Source organism: Nycticebus coucang, chromosome 4, assembly GCF_027406575.1.
Source record: "Nycticebus coucang isolate mNycCou1 chromosome 4, mNycCou1.pri, whole genome shotgun sequence".
In the NCBI taxonomy this organism is placed as follows: Eukaryota; Metazoa; Chordata; class Mammalia; order Primates; family Lorisidae; genus Nycticebus; species Nycticebus coucang.
In genome coordinates, this window is record NC_069783.1 from 41,642,405 (window position 1) to 41,667,929 (window position 25,525).

Genomic DNA, 25,525 nt, shown 5'->3' on the forward strand with positions numbered 1-25,525 from the left:
GCCATGTTAAAGGGCATTTAGATTTTATCCTATTCATCTGAGGAAGGAAGTACAAAGAAAACAAAATAGATTTTATCCTAAAGGAAATAGGAACCCACACAAAAGTTTTAAACAGTAGATCGAAATGATCATATTTGCATTTCACAAAGATCACAGAGGCTCTTTAGAAGCTTTGTGGAGAATAGTAGGGGTAAGATGGAAAGAAAAGAGACTGGTTAAGAGGCTACTGGTGAAAATGATTACAGAGTATGAACTAAGAAGGTAGGAACAGTTCTGAAAGATACGAAGGCAAGGTGCATGCTGCCATCTTCCCTTCTTTTTTAGCCTAGACTCTCTATTCATGCTTCTAGTGGGTTTAGTATAATGAACCCCCACCCTGCCAGCACACTTACCAAGCACAGGATGGGGGTTGGTGAGGAAAAATGGTATTGTGTTGCTAAGGACTTCAGCGGCGGCCAGTCTAGACCCTGTGGGGAGAGGGTCTTCACAGGACAAGACGACCAGCTGAACCCACTGCTTCAGCTCGGGGGCTATGGAGTCCCTGTTCTGAAAGCACAAAATGTACGCATGTATTTATCAGCAGTGGAGAAGATGTATCATGGGCTGACACAGAATTAGGGATGAGCTATACCAAAATGGGCCTGCAAATTAGCTCTTACCTCAGCAGGAAAAAAGTTGTTTTTCAGTTGTTTTTCTATCCTAACTGAGAGAAATAAAAAAGCCCAAAGAAAATCTGATTTATCTTTCAGTAATAGAGTCCCAGTTACCTAGAGAGCAAGTTCCCTTTGTCTTTTCTGATGCAAATAAGGTCACGAGAAAAGTAGTGTTTTTGATGGTGCCAAAAAGACCAAACTTGTGGGGAAAGACTAGCAGCAAATAATAACTCCAAGTCCCCAATAACCAGACATTCCTCTTATCGTTAGAGGTAGAACCCCAGATTTTTGGCTGACCATGGTCACCTAACTAAAGACTACATCTCCCAGCCTCCCTTCCATCTGAAAGTAACCTGTGATTAAATTCTGACTAATACGATGGCGCTAGAAGTGGTATCTGCACTTTCAGGCCATGCCTTAGGAAGTGCCCGTGGTCTGCAATTCCTGCGTGTCCTCTGTCCTAACTGGACAAGTACAAGACAGTGGGAGCCAGAACAACCAGCTGAAACCATAAGATGGAAGCAGAACAAAAAAGGAGAAGAACCTGATGGCTCAACACTGTCAAGCCACTGTGTGCTTTGGACTGCTGCTATCTCGTTTAAGCCACAGTACTTGTGAGTTTCTGTTACAACATTTAAAGTAGCATCTAACTAACACCATTGTTAAGACAAGCCCTGTTGTTGTTTTTAATAGTAATAGCTTTACAGATTTATATTAGTTCACATATCATAAAATCTACCTATTTAAAGTGGACAATTCAATAAATTGCAGTACACTGATGGATATGTGCAATCACCACCACTCTATTTCAGAACACTTTCATCACCACAAACCCTCCCCATCCTCCCATCCCCTAAGGCAGGCGTCCTCAAACTTTTTAAACAGGGGGCCAATTCACTGTCCCTCAGGCTGTTGGAGGGCCGGACTATAGTTTAAAAAAAAAAACAACTATGAACAAATTCCTATGCACACTGTACATATCTTATTTTGAAGTAAAAAAACAAAATGAGAACAAATACAATCACACTGCCTCATGTGGCCCACGGCTGCAGGGCCTAAACATCCACTAACCTACTTTCTGCCTTTGAACTTGCCTGTTTTGGACACTTCCCATAAATGGGATCATACAATACGTGGTCTTTTCAAGTTTATTCATGCTGTAGTATGTATCACTGCTTCATTCCTTTGTACAGCTTTCCCACATTTTGTTTACTCATTCATCAGCTGAGGGACATCTGGATTGTTTCCATCTTGTAAACTCTGCTGTTTTCATTTTTTCTAGAAAGGGTACTGTTGTTACAAATGTACTTTATTTCCTCTATCAAGTGAACCTCTTTAATGTTCCAAATGTGACTACTGATTCTTCTAATCACCTCTGGGCAGCCACAGAACTAGACTGATGAGCATCTTGGACCCTGAAGAAGATGCTAACTCTAAAGTACAAAGAAACCCAGGTTTCTCTAGGCTTCTTTTGTGTGTTTCTCTATTTTTATTAGATTTTTTTCTCCCTGGAAAACCCTCAAGTTTCATTAAAATTCACTTATTCAAGTACCAAGTAGTGAGGCCAGGTGCAGTGGTTCATCCCTGTAATCCCAGCACTTTAGGAGGCCGAGGTGGGTGGATTGCCTGAGCTCAGAAGTTTGAGACCAGTTGGAGCTAGAGCCAGAGCCCATCTCTAAAAATAGTCAGGCGTTGTGGCAGGTGCCTGTAGTCCCAGCTACTTGGGAGGCTGATGCAAGAGAATCGTTTGAGCCCAAGAGTTAGTGGTTGCTATGAGCTATGACACCAGGGCACTCTATGGGGGGTGACAAAGTGAGACTCTGTTTCACCAAAAAAAAAAAAAAAAAAAAGTACCAAGTAGTGCCTTTAAAATGCACATGACAAGTGGTTAAAAACAGCTTTAAGTAAAAATGATGCTTTGGTAGGCTTAGGCTGCCTTGTGACTACTCAGAACTTTGCGTGTTTTTCTCTAGGCTACAAATTTTTAGCAAATCATCTCCTTTCCTATACTTCTCCTGCTCCACCTGACCTTTTTTTGGCTTTTTGTATCTCTTAGAGATCTCCTAGGTTTGGTCCCCTGGTCTGCCTTTGAATGTCAGATCAAGAAAACCATATGCTTGTTAATTCTCACCCTCTGGTTTTACCCAAGGCCAGCCCCATCTCCTCTATGATGTTTTCCTCAGTGCTCAAACACTCCATCCCTCCTCTGGATTCCTACAGTCCATGTAATTACGTGATGCCCCTTTCTTTCGTTAGACTGTACCTCTGGTCTCTGTTCATCTTTGTACCTTCAGTACCTATCTCAGGGCTATGTTTATGGTAAGAACTCAAGAGTCCATAATGTCATGCCACCACTAGCGCAGTGTAGTAGTATAACCAAGACCTTCAGGTAATTTTCCAGTGGTATTGGCTGCCTTCTACTTATAATCCTGTGAGGGTACTATCTTTCTTACATGTACCTGAGTATGTATGTATTTGTCTTAAGGCATCTTCCCGGGAAGCTGCTTTTCTTATTTTACTTCCATCTCATCCCCAAAGGACATGTAAAACAGGTGGGTCACATGTGGGCCTCCACCCAGAGGCAGCTGGGCCACATTCTACGGGAACGTTTAAGCCATAGCAATATGTTTTCATACTTAGTTCACTAGGTTGAAATCCTAAATATTTGTGGTATTGACTTGGTTTTTCCTCTTTAAATAAGGAATCTAGCTAGGAAAATGGAGAAAAAATAAGAGGTTTGGGCATGTGTGTTGGGAGAGAGGTTGTGTTACCCTCAAGGATGCTAATCAAAAATGCTCAAAATAAGAGAAAAAAAAAAGGTGGTGCTCAAAAAAGTCTTCACAACTTACACTCAAAGTGAAAAACCAATAATTTTGTACAGGCTACATATACACGTCACAGTGATACTGCCTGCTAGACACTTCACTTTTACTGATACCTTCTGGGTAAAAGAGAGCACAAAACCCAGGCCCCCGAACAGGAAAAGAACCAGCCTTACCTCTGCATGTGTCTGCATGTGATGGGCAATCACTTTGGATGCAAGCCTCAAAGCTACGCTGTGAATTTCAGATCTAGAAAAAGCAAGCAAAAAACCACACAAAAATAAGATCAAATCTATTTTATACACAAATCGCTTTTGCAGATAGTCTATAATCCATGCATATGTGAACACTGGGAATCTCAACCTCCTTGTTATCTAAATGCCTTCGGAAGTGATTACCTTTTGGTTATCAGAATGAAACTCTGACATCATTCCAATGCTTGAGTTAGAACACAGCTCCTAGGCTGAAGCCTAGAATGCAATCCAGGACCTCAGTCCCAAGGCCTGGATTGTGTGCCATCAATGACAATGAAACCATATATCCTACCAAGAGTGTACAGGGAACACTGAGGGCAAACCTTTCATTAGAAGCAATATCCATTGTCCAAATCAAGAACTCCTTCGGGGTTAGATGGACACAGCGCTCCGTCTGGGGAAGCCACTCACTGGGGTCCATGCAATGCAGAATTTTCAGTATCTGTGTGAACCAAAGCCATTAAGAAAAAAAAAAAAAAAAAGACAGACTCAGGGAAAAGCCTCCATATGCTAAATAAAATTCACTTGTACCACTAAGTGGGTCTATCTTTCAAACAGCTCCACCGACTTTTTATTTTCCTTGTTATACCTTTGGGAGACTGAGTTAGGGTAGAACAATGATTAGCCAGAAGCCCCTAGAGACATGGGATCAGAACCAAATGCCCACATTCCTAGGCCAGTGCTCCTTTTTGACTATGCTTTCTACGTGGCCATCTGCTCACAAATAGCCATGTCAGCAAAGACTTCCTCTGACACACAGTTAATTTTCAATGATCTGTTTCCTAAACATCCCAGAGTGGCTTGCTCTGTCTTTGGTTAATCTCTGCCATTAATACCACTATCATCAAAAGCTTTCCTTAGTGCTCTTTTATGCATGAAGCCATGCCAAGCGCCATACAAAGAGAGCCCTTATCCTTTGGATGCTGAATCTACTTGCTAATGTCCTTGGAGAGCCCAAACCCAAACTTACCTTTATCATGCTACCATTCCAGTGGTTCACCCAAGAACGTGGGGAGTGGAAGGGGATCATCAGACTTTACCTTACAGAAACATTCTGGGTGATTTTCCTTCATTGCCAAAAGCAAGAACTTCTCTCCCATGTTGCACAACAAGGGCAGCAGTCCCTTCTCTCCTGATCCAGAGGCTGCTAATGAGAACCTGTCCAACAGGGCTTCCAGTGTCAGTAAGCGCACCTCAGGGAAGGTGGACTCCAACAGTTGAGAGAAGGAGATGGGAACATCCCTTGTCTGCTCTCCACTTTTGGCCACCACTGCCCACACTGCAGCAATGGCTAGTCTGGTGAGGCTCTGGAGGTACTGAGGCAGGCCTGGCACCTTGAAGGTACAGGGAAATCCTGTTACCAGCTCTGATTCTGAGATAATTCCTCTGACGTCATCCCAGAAGCCAAGACTTTCCAGAACTAAAAAGCAAAGAAAGCAAAGGGAAAGAGGCATCACTTTATTCAACTTTCCACAAAGGACGTGGCAGAATGTTAGGCTCTGAATACTCTGAAACCATCAGATGTCTTTCTTAAATAGATGTCAAACAAACAGTGTAATAACTGACTAGCCCACTAAGCTTCAGACATCTGGCCCAGAAAAAATTTCTATTTAGGTTATTCATAATTCCCCCCCCACCAGGGGAACAAAGATATTACTATCAGAAATCTTCCAGGATACTAAATATATCTGAATTTAGCAACCTTTTAAATTACTGAGTCCCAGAGTTGACCAGGAGAAAAAGATACGTAGTCCACACTTCCTTCAGGAGCTCAGCTCCTTTCTATAATATCTCTTCCTGGAGGATACTGGTTGAACCCCAACGTGACCTGGAGCCACTGTTAGGAGATCTAATTGTTACAAAGTTCTTTTTGGAGTTCCCACTCTTTGGTCTAATTCTGCATTTTAAGGCGTCCAATGAAAGAAAGCTCTTTAGGCATCCGGTTACAATTATTGTGTCCCCAATGTAACAGTATATGGCACGCCTCTTGGGTACAGGACACAACTACAAGAGGGACCAAATGCAAACATTGTAACCTAGTTGTTTGTACCTCTCATTAACCTGAAATAAAAAAAAAATAAAACAATTATTGTGTCTCCTCTGTCTTCTCCAGATGAAACACCCCTATTTCCTTCCCCAAAGGGTAAGGTTCACCTTCTCTTATTATTCTAGCTGCCTTCCTTTTCACATGCCTCACCTTTCTTAAAGCAGGCCCATGGAATGGGTCATGACTCTTCTGCAGAGTTTGACCAGGAAGACTATTACTTTCCCTGTTCTGAACACTAGGTTACTAGAGTTGCATTACACTGTTGACTCACACAAAGCATAAAGTCAAACGAAACCACAGCCCTTCTTTTCTTTTCTTTCTTTTTTTTTTTTTACATGACCTACTGATGGTGGTGAGTCATTTTTCTCCCTCCTTGTACTCAATACTTAAGTTGAGACTTGTTTTGTTTGTTTTAAATCCAAGTATACCGTTAATTTTTTTCTCCCTGTTAAGTTCCATGGTCTTTTTTATAATCGCTGAGATCTTTTTGAATTCTTAGTTCTGATCAAAAAACTTACCGCCTGGCCTGCTTACTATATGCTAGGAGCTAAATAAAAAGTTTATAGTTTGAGAAGGAAAAATGCATGAACATATAATACCAGTCAACACAGTGGTATAAACAATAAGTTGAGTCTTAATGGGGAAGCAAGGTGAGAACATGTTGGAACCACCAAAGGCCGAGGAGCCACCTGAGCAAGGGCTCAACGAAGGCAAGGAACAGAAATGTCCATGTGGGTAACGATGAGCCACCTGTTATTATATCACCAAAGCAGAAAATCTGAGGTGGGAAAGAGTGACAGATTAGGCTAGAGAAGGAAGAAATGTGGCCAGGACACAGACAGCCTCCTAGACAATGAGAAAGAGCTCAGACATTCTTCTGTAGGCAAGAGAATGGCACTGAGGAGTTATTTTAAGTAACAAGGTCAGTGTCACGTTTTTGCTAAAGTGCTCTTATTGCTGAGGGGCAATATTAGAGGCAGGGAGACTGGTTTCTTCTGGAGTGGCTTACCAGACAGCATTTAAGTTAGAAGCATTTTATGGGCTTATAAAGCACTTTGATATTCATCATCTCATTATAACTCCGTGAACCCTGCTGACCTTAGAAAACTAACATAAACAAAGTGGAAATGTAAAACATTAAGGCAAAACTTGGAAAAACTTATTTAAGATTGAAAAATTGGAAAACTTTGCAATAATCCAGGAATTAAAAATACAGAATATTGGGCAGCGCCTGTGGCTCAAGGAGTAGGGCACCGGCCCCATATACTAGAGGTGGCGGGTTCAAACCCTGCCCCAGCCAAAAACTGCAACAACAACAACAACAACAAAAGATAAAAATGATAAAAAATTTTAAAGAAAAAAATACAGAATATTCATGTAATGTATCAAAGGTTCAAAAAGAAGTCTGTCCCAGGAGGCAAAACAGGGACTGGACTAGATCTGTGGTATGATGGCATTCCACGGAGGCTAGCCCCACCTGCACTTGCAGATACACCTCTGCTCTTAACTCAGACTCCACTGAAGTCCCACCTTAACAGGAGGTGGTCACCTTTATAAAGCCCCAGGGAAGCCCCAGGCAGTCAGGATCCTCAATCTTCCAGTCATCTCTATTTTAGATAAATAAAAATACCTAATCCTGCTACAATATAGTAAAGTGAAGACCACAGAACTATGATCTCCAGGTGCCTGACTGGGAGAGGAGAGAAAAGGGCAAAGTCTCTAGGGAGACTTAGGGGAGGCCAGACACAGAGAGACCTTCCTGTAGGCTTGCTGAATTAATATGTCAACAGTGGAGGAGAAAAAGAGGTCAGGTTTGAGCCAAAAGGCAGAAAATTCTCAGGTGATGTTCACTTAGACACTTTCTCCAAACTGCTGCTTGGAAAAAATATGCTCTGTTGTACAGCAGCTAAGACCCAACAAGATGGCCTAAAGCAGAGCTTCTCAAACGGAGTGGGCATCAGAATTCCCCAGAGGGCTTGTTAAACCACAGACAGCCACCTGGGCCTCACCCTGAGTTTCTGATACAGGAGGTCTGGGGTGAGGGCTGATAATCTGCATTGATTAACACTCACAGGTGAAGCTGCTGGTGCTGATCCCACTATTCTGAAAACCACTGCCCTCAAGTAAGGTAATAACCAAGGTTATTAAAACCACACATGCCTGAATTCCACTCTTGTAGATTCTGATTCAGCTGGTTTTAAGTTGGGCACAGATAACTATACAGGAAGCTGGCAGGTAATTCTCCTACGTGCCCCACCTGTGAACCATCCCAAGTGCCAACTGTCACTGGGGTTTATAGGCTGGGGGGTTGGGAGTTCCAAGGTGAGAGCAGCCAGTTCCAGCCTACTATTCCTAGTAGTGAACAACTAAAAAATTCATCACACCCCACTTTCTCTTACCAAAAAAACAAAACAAACAAACAAAACCCCCTAAAACACCAAAAGACAGAAAATGATCAAGAATTCAAAATAATGACTAAGCCCTATAAAGGGTTCTGGCAGGCAGCCTTCCACAACGTGAGCGCTGGCTCACTGAGCACAGGTTCTGTTTTAGGTCTCCAATGTAGGAGTGAGTTAGAAAGACCAGGCTCAGTCTTACGAAGCTCGTATCTGGTGGGGACCACAGGAACTACTCCCTCTGGGTAAGCCGAGTGGGGGTAGAAATGCCCAACACTTCAACACAAGCTGCTGCAGTGACTTTCCTCGGTTGCTTTCTTATCGCACAGTAGTTCTCCACCCACAAAGCACACTGAATTCATCTGACAGCTTTAGAAAAACACTTATGTCAGGGGACACCTGACCACGTTTCTGAGAGTCCTGGCAGTCTGATTTTAAAGTGACTGAAGGGCAGCTACTGTTTTAGTGGCTCTACAGACCACTATAGAGTTCGTCAACTGGTTTTCACACCCAGTATGGGTTGCCCCCTGGTGAAGAAGTGTTTGTGTCTTTCATACCAAATCTATTTCAAAGTTTAGGTCAACATATGTACTTTGATTTCTATAGATGTCTTTTGATTTCTATGAATGTCTTTTGTCTGCAGGACACAAAGAACCGAAATTAGTTCCTCAGTCTGAAGTTTAGAAGCCCTCTACTCTCAAAGAGTGTAATTTTTGAACCTTAACTTTTCTACTTGGAATATCTGTTTTGATTAGTTTGGGTTTCTTTTTTCTTGGAGAGCCAATTGAATCCAAGTCTCGGCTGGGTGCGGTGGCTCATGGCTGTAATCCTAGCACTCAGGGAGGCTGAGATGGGTGGATTGCTGGAGGTCAGGAGTTTGAGAACAGCCTGAGCAAGAGCCAGATGCCGTGTCTAAAAATAGCCAGGCATTGTGGTGGGCGCCTGTAGTCCCAGCTCCTCGGGAGGCTGAGGCAAGAGAATCACTTGAGCCCAAGAGTTTGAAGTTGCTGTGAGCTGTGACGCCACTGACACTGTACTGAGGGTGACAAAGTGAGACTGTCTCAAAAAATAAAAAAGAAGTCTCTGCTTTAATAGCCCCATCCTATTTTTCATAAGTTAGAATGATTTCTGCAAACTCTTATTGGTTGGAGCTTTTTCCTGTCCTCTTTGTTTGGAAAGCCTTTGCATGTTGCCCCCAGTGCAGTCATCTCGGCCTCTCAAGGATGTGTACGACTGATGGTAAACATACAATTTGATTTCATTTTTGGAATTAACTCGCCTTCTTCAGGGCAAGTATATTTCTAGCCTTCCAGGGAATGGCTGGATTCACAGGGAAGGACAAGAATTCCAACTTTGCTATATTCTGGTTCATTGGAGAAATAATTCCTAATAAAATGTCACAAACAACGTGGTAAACAACACGATAGTGTTGGTATAAGCTGCCAACCTTTTATTTTGCAAATAGTAGTTTTTAACTACTATTATTTCATGAAAGAAAGGCTATCTTGAGCCTTTGGGACGGCACCTGTGGCTCAGTGAGTAGGGTGCTGGCCCCATATGCCAAGGGTGGCGGGTTCAAACCCAGCCCCTGTCAAACTGCAACAAAAAAATAGCCGGGCGTTGCTGCGGGCGCCTGTAGTCCCAGCTGCTTGGGAGGCTGAGGCAAGAGAATCGCGTAAGCCCAAGAGTTAAGAGTTAGAAGTTGCTGTGAGCCATATGACATCATGGCACTCTACCCGAGGGCGGTACAGTGAGACTGTCTCTACAACGAAAAAAAAAAAAGAAAGGCTATCTTACCACCAGAAAGGAAGGAAATCATAGTGTGGACATAAAGGACAATTCTTCAAAGAAATTTGGCTTTAAGAAAAATTTGCCATAGTATTGTTTTGCTGTATTTTCATTGTGCCACAGACTGGTGAAAACATCACCAGGGAGTAGCACTAGGGAAATACGGCTTTGGAGACGCTGATAGAAACTTCCTGTTTGCATGGCATGACTATCATGAACAGAGGTTTCCAAGGAAGGAACCAAAGGAACTTTGCGAGTCCCTCATGATACTGAGCAGTATTTGTGAAGGAGCACAGTGGTCCATTCACACAATTTCCCCTGGTAATCTCACGCATGTTATCTTAGTAGTTCTCAGTTACTCAGCATGTTGGAGATTTCTGTGTCGTCTGCAATCTAAATAGTGATTGTTAACTTTGGGTCTTCAAATGGCCACTCCCTACCTAACCAAGGTAGGGTGCTAACTTTGACCAGGCTACTGAGAGAGGATTAACGCAGCATATACCCTGAACAGGGTAGTGGTGTCATGCTTAGCATGCTTTATTTTATTAGTTAGGGAAGTCTCTCAACTCCCTAGAGGAGCATAACCCAAAAGCCAGGCCTAGGAGTCATTCACCTTTGATCTTCAGAGCTACACTTAACAGGTTTGTTACAATCTTTTTTTAAAAAACAATATAATCTTTAAAACATGCATATTAATCTAAATAGCTTTAAACAGTATTTTTAAAAAACTGTGGATGATGTCATTATCATAAAATTATGAATACAGTGGAGTTATACCCTAAGAGCATTTAATTTAGGTGATCTTGCACACCTCAGCTGTGTCCGGGAAAGAAAAAAATTTAAGTGAATTTAAACGTACTCTAGGCCAGGCGTGGTGGCTCATGCCTATAATTCTAGCACTCTGGGAGGCCAAGGCAGGTGGATTGCTTGAGCTCATGAGTTCGAGACCAGCTTGAGCAAAATCAAGATCCCATCTCTACTAAAAATAGAAAAACTGAGGCAAGAGGATCACTTGATCCCCAGCTCGAGGCCCAAGCTATGACGCCACAACACTCAACCCAGGGTGACAGCTTGAGACTCTGTCTCAAAAACAAACAACAAAAAAGAGTACTCTAAGAATTCATGTGACAGAGAGTGGGAGAGAGGAAATACTAGTTAAGAGAAGGCAGTTTTAGGGAAAAAAAAAAAAGAGAGAGAGAAAGAGAGAGGGCAGTTTCACCTGGCATTCCACCTGGCTGTGCTGTTACCTCAGACCAATGGCTCTCAAACCTTAGCTGTCACATTTTTAAAAATTCCTAGGTAATGCTGAAGCTGCTGGTGCAGGGACCACACTTTAAGAGCCTTTGCCTCAGACCATCTGAGATCATCTGTACTTCTCATAGTGTAAACATCTTGCCATGCTGAATGTGTGTAATTCCAGTGTTTAATATTATTTACTTTTGTACACCATAGCCCCTAATCATAAGTCAACCCCTTCATCTAGTGCTCAACCAAAGAGCTCCTGAACATTACATAGTTCTCTGCCTTTACTTAAGTCACTCATCATCAAGATAGCCTGATAGTGTTGTGCTGAACTGGCTAAAATAAGAAAAGCAAGAAGGAAAAAGTGCAAGGCCCAGAGTGACAACATTTTCTTGGCCCCAGAAAAGATGGCTGTTGGGGAGGCAACAGCCCCAGGAATCACAGCAAACTTATTCTAATTATAAGCAGCAATCAGTATCCACGAAGTAGGAAGGATCTTCCTCAGGATTAAAAATCCCAAATGCTACAAAATAAGTCATTTTGGGGATTACTATGCAAAAAGTGATGATAGCAGCTGTGCCACTATCAAGGGTCACTTGCTACTGAGTGTTTATTCTGCCCAACCTTGCCCATGCTGTTCCCTCTGACTTGAATGAACAGATGAAGAAATTTCTTTTTCATATATTATAAAAGCTCTCAATTCTCCAATGTTAAGAAAAGTTTGCAGACATGTCCTAAAGTTTCTTCTATCCTCCCTCCTCTTCTGGCATCTTCATCCTTCTTAAAAAAGAAGGGGCAAGAAAATACAGACTTTCCACGTAGAGGGAGATTGCCTGGTTTTTCTATTTCAAAGAATTGTAGCTCTATCAGAACTCTATAATCAGATCCAACAAAGTTCTTATCAAAAAATGGTGGATAAACTGGCTCTAAAAATAGCTACATATGATAATTTGTACACTTTGAATGCTGGTGTCCTGTTATGTAATTTCTCAGTAAAAAAATTATATTTGTAGAGAAAAGGAAACCATAGGAACTACATCAACAAAAAATAAACTGATTTAATAAATCTTGGCTTCTCCTTATCGAAGGGAAATTCCATTCTTCTATTTCATCCTCTGCCCCTCCCAGTAAACTGTAACCCTGACCCCAGGGGCTCTTCTACTTACAAACATGTCCACTGACCTGGTGGAGGGATTTGGAAACTAACTTCGTCTCATCCTGAATTGGTACTGGTTGTTTATTTCTTGCCTACTTTCGCTTCTATTGATAGTTCTCTACACCCCTATCCTGCTTACACAGGTGTGGCTCCCATCACACACACCCCTTGGAAAATATTTCCTCTTTCCTTTGCCCCTAGCATAGTCTCAAAGACATGCAATTTTTAAGTACAGGATTCCTCATCTGCTGCTGAGGAAGGAGAATGTGTTTCTGAGAATATTATTTGAAGACTATCTGTTGACCCATAAAGTAAAAACCTGGCCTTTCTGGCTCGGAAGACTGCAGAGTCAGAAGAACACTGAAGGATTTGGGGAGGCTTAAGGGAGCTCATCAGGCACTGGGAGGGACCAGCAGCTTTTACTTCTTGCCTCCACCCACCCTCCCATCCTATCCCTTGCCCAACACAGGGAGGAAGTCAGGAAATACTGTGGATAAACACATGACAACCCAAAGACACAAACATAGTTATTTCTAAGCAATATACTACTTTTGGTTCTTTCAGTGAATAGCTCTGAAGGACAGGATTGGCAATCAGAAATTCTTCCCACTGTGACCTTGTTTAATTTAAACTCCAACCCACAAAGGACCTGGGGCTTCTCTTCCAACCTTAGACAACTGCAGTAAGCTTGGACCCTTGCCCTTCCACCATAAATAACAAAAAAACTGGATGAAATATACAAGATTATTGTTTTTAAACCCTGGACATGGGCAGTGCAGGAATAAGGATCCTGAGAGAAGGAAACAAACAAAGTAAGCCTTACAATTGTTGAAGCTTCCTGCCGTGAAGTAATTTCCAAGCTCCAACACTGAAAGGAGGAACCAGAGGCCAGAGGTCTTTCCCAGTTGAAAAGAGGAGAGATCAGTACTTGGAAGACCAAGGCAGCTAAAATTTACTGGTCACAATATTGGAGAGGACAAAACTGTAGTGAGAGAGCTGCAGGTCTGGACGTCAAGGAACCCCTTAAATTTTTGACTGAATACTCATCAGCATATGTATCATCTCCCCATGAGGCTGGGGAAAAGAATGGTGAGAAATCAATGGGCTGAATAATTCCTGAAACTCACTTATGCTTGCAGTAATTTGTAATCTCCCAGAGAAGAGACCTTGTAATACATGGGGGATCATGTAGAGACCTCAGAAGGATATTGTCATGTGAGTGGGGCTCTATACATGCCCTAAACCGAAGGCTGTTCTTCAGACTGAACCCAGCAGAACAAAGCTTAAATTAAAAGTAAGTCTTGGAAGAATCCAACTCATTCTAAGCAACCCAACTTTCTGCCAAAACAAAGTCCAACATTTTAAAGGCATAAAACAAAATCTAACATCCCAAAACATAAAATAAACATCGTCTGGCTGGGTGCAGTGGCTCTTCCGCCCTTAGATAACGGCAGTAAGCTTAGACTATTACACCTGTAATCCTAGCACTTTGGGAGGCCAAGATGGAGGACTGCTGAGGTCAGGAGTTCAAGACTAGCCTCAGCAAGAGTGAGACAACCCTCCCCTCGGTTTCAATGCCCACCGGGTGTTGTGGTGGGTGCCTATAGTCCTAGCTATTTGGGAGGCTGAGACAAGAGAATCATTTGAGCCCAAGAGTTTGAGGTTTCTGTGAGCTATGACAAAATGGCACTATACCCAGGGCACAGAGTGAGACTCTGTCTCCAAAAAAGAAAAATAATGCTGCATATAGTTAAGGATCTAGAGGAAAAGGACACAAATCAAACTTCTAGAGATGAACAATATAGTATCTGAAATTAAACAATTCACTGGATAAAATTAACAGAATAGACACTAGAAAAGATTAGTGAATTTGGAGACACAAAAATTGAAGATATCAAAATGAAACCCTGATTTTTAAAAAAGAATGAAAAGAATGAAAGACAGCATCAATGATCTGTGCGACAACTTCAAACAACCTAATGTGTGTGTTAGTGGAATCCCAGAAAGAAAGGAAAAAAATGGAAGAAACAGAGAAATAAGGGTGCTGGAACAAGTGACAATCTATTTGCAAAAAAATAAACAAGAGAAAAATTATCTCATGACCTACTTGAAAATTAACTCAGGTAGATTACAGATCTAAATGTAAAACCTAAAACTATAAAACTTTACAAGATAACACGAGAGAACATCTTTGTGACCCTGAAATAGGCAAGGGCTCCTTAACTAGGGCACAAAGAGCACAAACACAAAAAAGTCTGGATGTGGTAGCTCAAGTTTGTAATCCCAGCACTTTGGGGGTAGGAAGATCACTTGAGGTCAGGAGCTCGAGACCAACCTAAGCAACATGGCAAGACCTTGTCTTTACAAAAAATACAAAAAATTAGCTGGGCAATGCAGTGTGGGGTTGACACAGGGCAGGAGGATTGCTTGAAGCCAGGAGTTCAAGACCAGTCTGAGCAACATAGTGAGACCCCATGCCCACATAAAATAGAAAAACAATCAGTTGGGTGAGGTGGCATTAGCTTGTATTCCCAGCTACTGGGGAGGCCTAGGCAGGAGGAGATCTAGAGTCCAGGCCAGGAGTTTAATTCTACAGTGAGTTATCATGTCACTGTACTTTAGCTGGAGCAAAAGAGCAAGACTCTGTCTCAAAAACAAACAAACAAACAAACAAACAAACAAACAAAAGAAACAAACCCATAAATTATGGCCAACTCATTTTTTTTTTAATGTTTATTTGTTTTATTTTCTTTCTGTTTTTTTGAGACAGAGTCTAACTATGTCACCCTTGGTAGAGTACCCTGGCGTCACAGCTCACAGCAACCTCCAATTCTTGGGCTTAAGTGATTCTCTTGCCTCAGTCTCCCAAGTAGCTGGGACTACAGGCGCCCACCACATTGCCTGGCTATTTTTTTTGTTGCAGTTGTTATTGCTGTTTTAGCTGGCCCAGGCCAGGTTGAAACGCGCCAGCCTCGGTGTATGTGGCTGGCGTCCTACCCACTGAGCTACAGGCACCACCCTGGCCAACTGATTTTTTTGACAAGGGTATCAAGACAATTCAATGGAGAAAGAATAGTCTTTTGAACAAATGGTGCTAGAACATAGAGATAGTAACATAGATAAAAGAACGAGGTTGGACTTGTACCTCACGCAAAATATAAAAACTAGCCCAAAACAGATCATAGGCATAAGAGCTAAAACTATAAAACTTCTTGAGGAAAACACGGGTATAAATAAAAATTTGTTTTAGGATAAGGCAATAGTTCTTAGACATGACATCAAACACATAAGCAACCAAGTAAAAACAGATACGCTGGACTTCATCAAAACTGAAAAATTTTGTCCATCAAAGGATGTTATCCTGGGAATGATAGGTATAATAAGAGGAGTTTAAAAAATGAAAAAGAAAAAGAGGTAAAAAAGGTATTATCAAGCATGCAAAAAATTAACACATAGAACAGGAGAAAATATTTACCAATTATGTACCTTATAAGGGATTAATAATTAGAACACATAAAACTCTTACAACCCCAGAATAAAAAGACATATAACCCACTTAAAAATGGGCAAAGGATCCAAACAGACGTTTCTCCAAAGATACACAAATGGCCGATTAGTACTAGAAAAGATGCTGAACATCATTAGTCATTAGGCAAATGCCAATGAGATATGACTACTTCACATATACTAGGACGGGCACAAGGAATCAGCTGGATGATAACAAGTGTTGGTAGGATGCGCAGAAACTGCAAACTTCATGTAGTGCTGGTAGAAATGTAAGAATAGTATACCCTTTTAGGAAACAGTTTATAATTCCTCAAAAACTTACTTAGAGTTGGCATATGGCCCAGAATTTCAATTTAAACTCCTAGGTAAATATCCAAGAAAACAGAAAACACAGGTCCCCACAAAAATTTGCCCATGAAATTTCATAGCAGCCTTATTCATAATGGCCATAAAGTGGAAACAACCTAAATATCTACCAGCTGATGAATGGACAAACAAAATGTAATATGTATATAAGGGAATATTATTTAGTCTTAAAAAAGAATAAAGGGAACAACATGGACAAACCTTAAAAACATGTTAAATGACAGAATCTGGGTGCACAAGCTACAAAAGTGTGATTCCATTTATATAAAATGTCTAGAATAGGCTCAAAAACTGTGTGCATAATACTGTGATTTAATTGACATGGGCAAATAGTTTCAGATTATCTGTGATGAAGGGTTAGAGTGGGGAGGCAGGGACACACAGAAATACTGAAATCACAGATGTTCAAAGATCCTAGCTACACTTTTGTAGCCTTGTGCACCCAGATTCTGTCATTTAACATGTTTTTAAGGTTTGTCCATGTTGCTCCCTTTATTCTTTTTTAAGACTAAATAATATTCCCTTATATACATATTACATTTTGTTTGTCCATTCATCAGCTGGTAGATATTTAGGTTGTTTCCACTTTATGGCCATTATGAATAAGGCTGCTATGAAATTTCATGGGCAAATTTTTGTGGGGACCTGTGTTTTCTGTTTTCTTGGATATTTACCTAGGAGTTTAAATTGAAATCTGAGCAGTATTTTACTCCTAGGGGTGAAAATGTGAGTAAGAGGTTTCTATCATCGATACAGACACTTAAGTATAATTCTCACGTTATCATCGGGTTCTTAACTTTGGTCACAGAAATGGCAGTAAAATTCAACTTTTTCAAGAAAGTTGTGTGACCTTGGGCAAGTCACTTAATTGCTACGATTCCACTCTACCTACTGATTAATTAATCCCTAAACTCTAAAATTCCAAAGAATTGTGGGCTTATGCACTCAGTACCAGGCTTGGGAAGAGTAAACATAACATTAATTGAACAATCTAATCCTATATTCTGACTTCTGAAAGACAGTTAGGAATCATCTGCTTATTTTAGGAGCTCACTGTTCCCTGGGAAAGATACTTTTGGCACAAGCAACAGTGTCACTAGATGACAGTCCTAGTGTTTTGGAGAAAACTACTTTATTGACCACAAAACTTTTTTTGTTTTTTTTTTTCCCTTGAAAATTTCATAGCTGTAGGCCCAGAAATACAAAGCCTTCAGAAGACTCTAAAATATGTTCTCAATTCCCTTTTATCACCCACCCAGAGCTGCGAGAATAGCACCAACTGTGTCATATTAAACACATCTGCATCCAACACGGATAAAGTGCATGACCGAAAAACAGATAAGAATTGTTTTCAATTTGTTCAGATGGAATTGATTAAATTTTAACCTAATTAAATCAAATAATCAAAGCAGGTGTTTGTAAGATGCCAATGTTTTTATTCTTTATAATTGTTCAGATATATTTCCTAGGAATTTAAGTAAAGGAAATTAATTTCTCATAAATATCACTGACCTTCTATTTATTTGTCGCACATATATTATTTATGTTCTAGGCCTTACGAAGACAAAGCATTGTTGAACATTTTTCACAGACTTTACCACTTAACCATCATCAACATCTAAGCTGGCCTGTGGGAGGGCTTGCATTACCTAACTTCCATTACATAAATACAAGCAGTAATAATGAGAACCTCTCTTCTAATCCTATACTGATCTACAAAGCACAATGACTTGGCATTTAGACTATTTAGGGATTCTGACTTCACTCTCACAGGCTGATCACTTTTAAGGCATTTAAAGAAAAAATAATAACAATAATAAAAGTTATATTCCAGTTAAAACAAAATGTTTATTGCACTTGGCAGAGTGATGAGATCTGAACTACATACACTCTTACAGCTCCCAAATGACAAAGAAACCACAAAACTCAGTTGCCAGCAGCCTGGCATTGGGAAGTATTTTGCACAGTGGCCATAGGTCCACTTTCAAAGGGAAAAGGGCAGGTGGAGTCAGCAGCAGTCAAGTGTCCTCTTTCTAATAATGCACTCCAGTCCTGGGCATGTTCTCCTGTGCTCTCCCACACCTTTGGGCAGGGAAACAGAAACTCAGGCAGAAGAGGCCCCAGAAAAGTGCGGGACTTGGCAGCTCCTGAAAGGGGGATTCCTCTCTGAGGCCTGGGGTTCTGCAGCAGGAGCAGAAGCCTGGGAAGTTGAGACCACAAAAAGGGTTCTAGGGCTCCCCTCCCTAACAGAGTGACTCTGGCTGTGCTGTGAGGCCACAGTGTGGGTCGCTGGAGAGAGAGCTCAGTACTACTTATCACAACAGCTGGGCAAATCTCCCTGAAATGAATTTTTCTCCCTGTAATTCTCCCTGAATGAATTTTCGGTTACATTCTTTTCTGAGCGACAATAGGAACTAGGTTCCATAAGGGTCAGGGCAGAGAAAGAAATGGTCACCTTAGTACACATGATACTCGGCAGTTCGCTCTGTGCCTCAGTTTCCTTGTGTCTAAAATGAAGGCACCTTCACTGATGCACATAAAATTCTTGATACAGTGCTTGGCTTAGAGTTAAGTGTTCAATAAATGCTGGCTAAAGAAACATGATATTGAAAATAATGTCTCCTAAAAATGACAGTATAAAAGACATCCTAGGCTTGGCGCCTGTAGCTCAAGCAGCTAAGGTGCCAGTCACATACACCAGAGCTGGCGGGTTCGAAACCAGCCCGGGCCTGCCAAACGACAACTACAACCAAAAAATAGCCAGGCGTTGTGGAGGGCACCTGTAGTCCCACCTACTTGGGAGGCTGAGGCAAGTGAATGGCTTAAGCCCAGTAGTTAGAGGTTGCTGTGAACTGTAATGCCACAGCACTCTACCCAGGGGGACAGTTTGAGACTCTGTTTCAAAGGAAAAAAAAAAAAAAAGGCATCCTATACACATTTTAACGGTAGGGAGCCTGCCTTCAGAGATAACCCTACAAGAAGAGGTGTGGAGAACAAATCCTTCACCTAAAATATTTCTATGAAATTATTATTATGTCATTTCTTTTTTTTGGATTAACTAATTCTCTTCAAGATTCATATTTCAATGTGTTATATATATGTGTGTGTAATTATAAAATAACTAAGTTGCATAAAATTGATAGAATGGAGACAAGGAAAGTTAAAACCTACTTGTAAACCCACCAAGAGAGTTTAAAACGAAAAGTCTGAAAGTGCAAGTAGGTAAGATATTTGTTTAAATACTTGGTAAAAGAAAATGTTCAATTCAATAGCTATGACAAACACAAATGTAAGGGGTGTGGGCATAAGAGTTCAGAAACAGAAAGTCCACCTCTCAAGAGTAAAAGGGGTAAATATTTAGTCAAGTCTCAGATGGTATTTCAGTAAACAGTTCAATGGAAAATTTCCAATCTGAGAGCAAATAATTTAAGATGGGTTTAAAATTAGAATTAAAGCTCTTGTCTCCATGTCCCTTCCCCAGCCTGTAACCCGGCCTCTGAGCCCTGGTGGCAGTTGGGCATTTTTCTTCCTTGTTCCCCCCAACTCCAGCTGGAGACTATAATTTTCTTCCCAGCAGGAAACTGATACACACTAATGATGACAGCTGGATTCAGAAGAGGAAAAAGAATACAGGGACAGAGAGTCCTTGTGGTTTTAAATCACCTTAGAATTCAAAACAAAACCCCCAGATTGGAATTTTTAAAACCTAGTTAATGGCTGAGGAAACCTCAAATGATTGGGAAGTACTAAGATAAAAGTTTGAATTACACAAAACCCATCATTACCATAAGCTTTTCTAATCATCTTCTCTGCCTTTCTCCCTCACTGTTTATGCCCCCAGCCCTTCAATGTGGTTCTAAGACATTTAAAGGTAGGATCAGCCCTCCAAAGTCACCTATAGAATAGGATTTGAGAGGGGATGAGCAGATTCTCCTCTACACAAAGAAGTTTCCTGGAAATTGTTATTACTTCATTTTGTTTGGAATAATTAATCCCTTTCAAGATTCACATTTAAATACCTTAAATGTTTAAATACATGTATATATACACATGAATGAAATTATGTGGATAAAATTAGTAAAATAGAAAATAAGAGAAGGAAAACTCACTCTGAAACAACTACTTTTAGCACTGTGCTGCCTTTAATTCTGCTATGGCCCTCCACTTCTCACCCACTACTTTCCAAACCCTCAGTACTAGTTATCCCAACAGCTGGGCAAATCTCCCTGAAATTCAGTGAATGAATTTTCAGTTACATTCTTTTGAGCGACAATAGGAACTTGGTTCCATAAGGGTCAGGGTAGAAAAAGAAATGCCACCCTGTCTGTAGAAGACTGAAACTGGACCCACACCTTTCACCATTAACTAAGATAGGCTCTCACTGGATTAAAGATTTAAACTCAAGACATGAAACTATAAAAATACTAGAAGAAAGTGCAGGGAAAACTCTTGAAGAAATCAATCTGGGAGAGTATTTTATGAGGAGGACCCCCTGGGCAATTGAAGCAGCTTCAAAAATACACTACTGGGACCTGATCAAACTAAAAAGCTTCTGCACAGCCAAGAACACAGTAAGTAAAGCAAGCAAACAGCCCTCAGAACGGGAGAAGATATTTGCAGGTTATGTCTCCGACAAAGGTTTAATAACCAGAATCCACAGAGAACTCAAATGTATTAGCAAGAAAAGAACAAGTGATCCCATCGCAGGCTGGGCAAGGGACTTGAAGAGAAACTTCTCTGAAGAAGACAAGTGCACGGCCTACAGACATATGAAAAAATGCTCATCATCCTTAATCATCAGAGAAATGCAAATCAAAACTACTTTGAGATATCATCTAACTCCAGTAAGATTATCACAAAATCCCAAGACCACAAGACCAGAGATGTTGGCATGGATGTGGAGAAAAGGGAACACTTCTACACTGCTGGTGGGAATGCAAATTAATACATTCCTTTTGGAAAGATGTTTGGAGAACACTTAGAGATCTAAAAATAGATCTGCCATTCAATCCTATAATTCCTCTACTAGGTATATACCCAGAAGACCAAAAATCACATTATAACAAAGATATTTGTACCAGAATGTTTATTGCAGCCCAATTCATAATTGCTAAGTCATGGAAAAAGCCCAAGTGCCCATCAATCCATGAATGGATTAATAAATTGTGGTATATGTACACCATGGAATACTATGCAGCCTTAAAGAAAGATGGAGACTTTACCTCTTTCATGTTTACATGGATGGAGCTGGAACATTCTTCTTAGTAAAGTATCCCAAGAATGGAAGAAAAAGTATCCAATGTACTCAGCCCTACTATGAAACTAATTTATGGCTTTCATAAGAAAGCCAGTTATAACCTAAGAACATGGGGAAGGGAGAGGGGGAGGAAGAAGGATGGGCGGAGGAAGGAGGATGGGCGGAGGGAGGGTGATTGGTGGGATTACACCTACGGTGCATCTTACAAGGGTACATGTGAAACTTAGTAAATGTAGAATATAAATGTCTTAACACAATAACTAAGAAAATGCCAGGAAAGCTATGTTAAGCAGTGTGATGAAAATATGTCAAATGGTCTATAAAACCAGTGTATGGTGCCCCATGATTGCATTAATGTACACAGCTATGATTTAATAATAATAAAAAAAGAAAGAAATGACACCTTGTCTTAAAAATCACATGATCCCACACTTTTTCTTACTTCCTCCATTAATCTTCTTTGCTTACAGGGTCAAGTCCAAGCTCCTTTGGCATATGAGGCCTCCCACAACTGAGCTCCTGCCTCCCTAACCTTACGTCTAGTCATACCTGCTGGATCTTGAACCTAACATTCCAGTTATTTCGTTCTAGTTCCTTGAAGCCTGTGTTGATTTGCCTCCCTGTGGCTGTGGCCATACTCCTCCCTCTGTCTGTACTACCCGCCTCCACCTTGTCCATCTGGCGAATCCCAACCATGGTCAAACCTCTGCCTAATCACCTCTTCCTCTAGGAAGCCTTTTCTGTCCTCCCAAGTAGAAACAACTTTTTTTCCTCTAGTGCCTCACATGTGCCCCATAACACTTCATTCATATACAGCATCTGAATCCCTTATTACGTGCATTAATAAACCCAAAACATGTTCATATCTATTTCCAGATACAGGCTCTCAACAGATGTTTGATGCTAACACATCTGATGAGTGAAAAACTAATGAATAAGAAAAAAGATGATCTTTTTCTGGATTAGTCAGAGGGGCATCCCTAATCAAGTGAATTCCTGACATTCTATGCCAGGTATGCTGTACATCAGTGTTTTCCTAGGAAAGCAGATATTCCTTGTTTCTTGAAACTATTTAAGAATATGAGGAGGCTTAGAGCCCATAGCACGGTGGTTACAGCGCCAGCCACATACACCAAAGGTGGTGGGTTCAAACCTGGCCTGGGCCAGCTAAAACAACAGCAAAACAACTGCAACAAAAAATAGCTGGGTGTTATGGCAGGCTCCTGTAGTCCCAGCTACTTGGGAGGTTGACGCAAGAGAAATGCTTAAGCCCAAGAGTTGGGCTTTTAAATCACCCACAGCACTCTACCAAGGGCGACAGCTTGAGACTCTGTCTCAAAAAAAAAAAAAAAAGAAAAAGAAAAAAAGAACATGAGGAAACTGTGAAGCTGACAGGTTGAACAGAATTCTGCCAGGCTTCAGGGAACTGGCTTAGATACATGGTTTCCAGCTAATAATAATAAAATAACTAATATTTATTGAGCACTTATTCTGTGCCACACAGAACTTTTTTTTTTTTTTAATCGAGACAGAGTCTCATTTTGTCACCCTCGGTAGAGTGTCATGGCGTCATAGCTCACGGCAACTTCCAACTCTTGGGCTCAAGCAATTCTCTTGCCTCAGCCTTCCTAGTAGCTGGGACTACAGGCGCCCACCACAACACTTGGCTATTTATTTTTGTTTAGCAGGCCCAGGCGGGTTAGAACCTACTAGCCCTGGAGCCTGTGGCCAGCGCCCTAATCACTGAGCTATGGGTGCTCAGCCAGAACATATTCTTTTTTTTTTTTTGAGACAGAGCCTCAAGCTGTTACCCTGGGTAGAATGCCGTGGTGTCACAGCTCACAGCAACCTCCAACTCCTGGGCTCAAGCGATTCTCCTGCCTCCACATCCCAAGTAGCTGGGACTATAGGTGCCCACCAAAACGCCCAGCTATTTTTTGGTTGCAGCCATCATTGCTGTTTGGCTGGCCCGGGCTGGATTCGAACCCGCCAGCTCAGGTGTATGTGGCTGGCGCCTTAGCCACTTGAGCCACAGCGCTGAGCCAGAACATATTCTTTACGTAGGATTTTACATGTACAAGTTGACACCCAAACTCTAAGATGTAGATTTTATTATTATCCCTATTTATAATTGAGAAAATTTAACCTTCAAAGAGTGGTTAAGATCACAAAGTTAGTAAATGGCAGATCTGGGATTCAAACGCTGGGATCTGGCTTTAGAGTCTATGTGGCATACTTCCTACTCTGAACTTCGGTGAGCTAATGATAGAGGCAGATATATATTTATGAACATACACCCATGATATAAAAGCATCTCATTTGAATTCAGAAAATGAGTTCACATCTGACTGATGCATGGGTTCAAATAAGACTCATATCTTAATAACAACTCTTACTATTCTAAAAACTGATAAAAACTGTATTTCAATCAATCAGTTAATAATAAATCCATTTAACAAGGGCTTGCTATATTCTTAGCTGGGTAACAGAATCTAAGACATGGTCCACCTTTTCAAAGAGCTTATAAGGTAAAATTATAATATGTACATCTCATGACATTATTTTGAAAATGTACTGAAATCTACACATCCTTATTGTTGCTCAAACTGCCTTTGGAAACAATTTATGAAATACCCAAGAATAGATTTCACTACTTTAAGCTCACAGTTTATTTTCATCCCTAACAGTGCTATCCATTTTATTTTAAATATTTGGTTGGTTCTAAAAACCTACTTTCTCTTCAAAGGAGGAAAATGTGCTGTCACGATTTGTGTGAAGGTATTACATGAGTGTGTATATTTGTAAAGACAGACAGATGATGTCTCATTATATCTCCCAGGTTAGTCTTCAACTCTGGGGTTCAAGCAATCCTCCTATCTCAGTTTCCCAAGTACCTGGGATTACAGGCACACGCAACCACACCTGGCCAATATATGCAATTTAAAATGTAAATAGCCACTTTTTTTTAAGCATCAATAATGCTACTTTAATGTACTTTTTGGTGTTACAATAAGGCACTAATAATTTTTCATATCTCTCCATTTGACAGTTACATTCATAGATTTCAACAATTTTCTTTTTTCTTTTTTTTCCTATACTAATAGCCACATTTTAAAAGTAAAGGAAGCAGGGCGGCGCCTGTGGCTCAGTTGGTAAGGCGCCGGCCCCATATACCGAGGGTGGCGGGTTCAAACCCAGCCCCGGCTGAACTGCAACCAAAAAACAAAAAGTAAAGGAAGCAGGTGAAATTAATTTTAATAATACATTTTAAAATTTAATCCAATTTATTTCAAAAATGTCATTCCAACATGTCTTATTCAGCAAAGTAACAACTCTAAGAGGAGTAATACATAGGTGCAAGTGAAATAATGCTGAGCAATAAAGGACAGCTTATGATCACATTTAATTAGAGAAGAAACACTAAATAATGTTAGGAGTTTGGAAGAAAGGATGGTTCAAAAAAGCCAAAGTCATATTCGTGGAGCCCAGCTCATCAGTAAAGGATGGATGGCTGGGGAAGAAGGAAAATATTTTACAACATTTAAAAGTTAATCCTTCTTGCCAGGCATGGTGGCTCTTGTTTGTAATCCTAACATTCTGGTGGACTTGTAGAGGCTGAGGCAGATGGATTGCCCAAGCTCAGAAGTTTGACACCAGCTTGAGCAAGAGCAATACCCTGTCTCTAAAAATAGCTGGGCATTATGGAGGGCACCTAAAGTCCCAGCCATTTGGGAGGCTGAGGCAAGAGAATCATTTCAGCCCCAGAATTTGAGGTTGCTGTGAGCTATGACGCCACTGCACTCTACTGTGGTTGATAAAGTGAGACTCTGTCTCAAAAATAAGTAAATAATAAAAATAAAAAATAAACAAAAAGAGATAACCCTTCTAGACCAAGAATAATGGTACTGAATAAGCCAAGAAAAACTCAGTTTAAATAAACTAATGGTTATAGTCAACCACAAAACTGTCAGAATCCCAATGAATGGATCTGTGTGCAGGGAGCAACTTGCTATAGCCAAGGCCTTTTAGACCCATAA

General features: G+C 40.8%; 1 protein-coding gene across 3 annotated transcripts in view; it reads right to left on the bottom strand.

The window, feature by feature from the left end:
• The window catches only part of THADA (THADA armadillo repeat containing), a 372,355-nt gene that overhangs the window by 50,824 nt on the left and 296,006 nt on the right, over window positions 1–25,525 (bottom strand). For 2 of the 3 annotated variants that reach the window (XM_053589884.1, XM_053589883.1), the window contains exons 32-35: window positions 4,770–5,149; window positions 4,053–4,171; window positions 3,652–3,724; window positions 393–546 (exon numbers count right to left, since the gene is read on the bottom strand). In XM_053589884.1, coding sequence (XP_053445859.1) covers window positions 393–546; window positions 3,652–3,724; window positions 4,053–4,171; window positions 4,770–5,149 — 726 coding nt within the window. The remainder of the gene's footprint in view (window positions 1–392; window positions 547–3,651; window positions 3,725–4,052; window positions 4,172–4,769; window positions 5,150–25,525) is intronic. The other variant, XM_053589885.1, reaches the window with a different exon arrangement.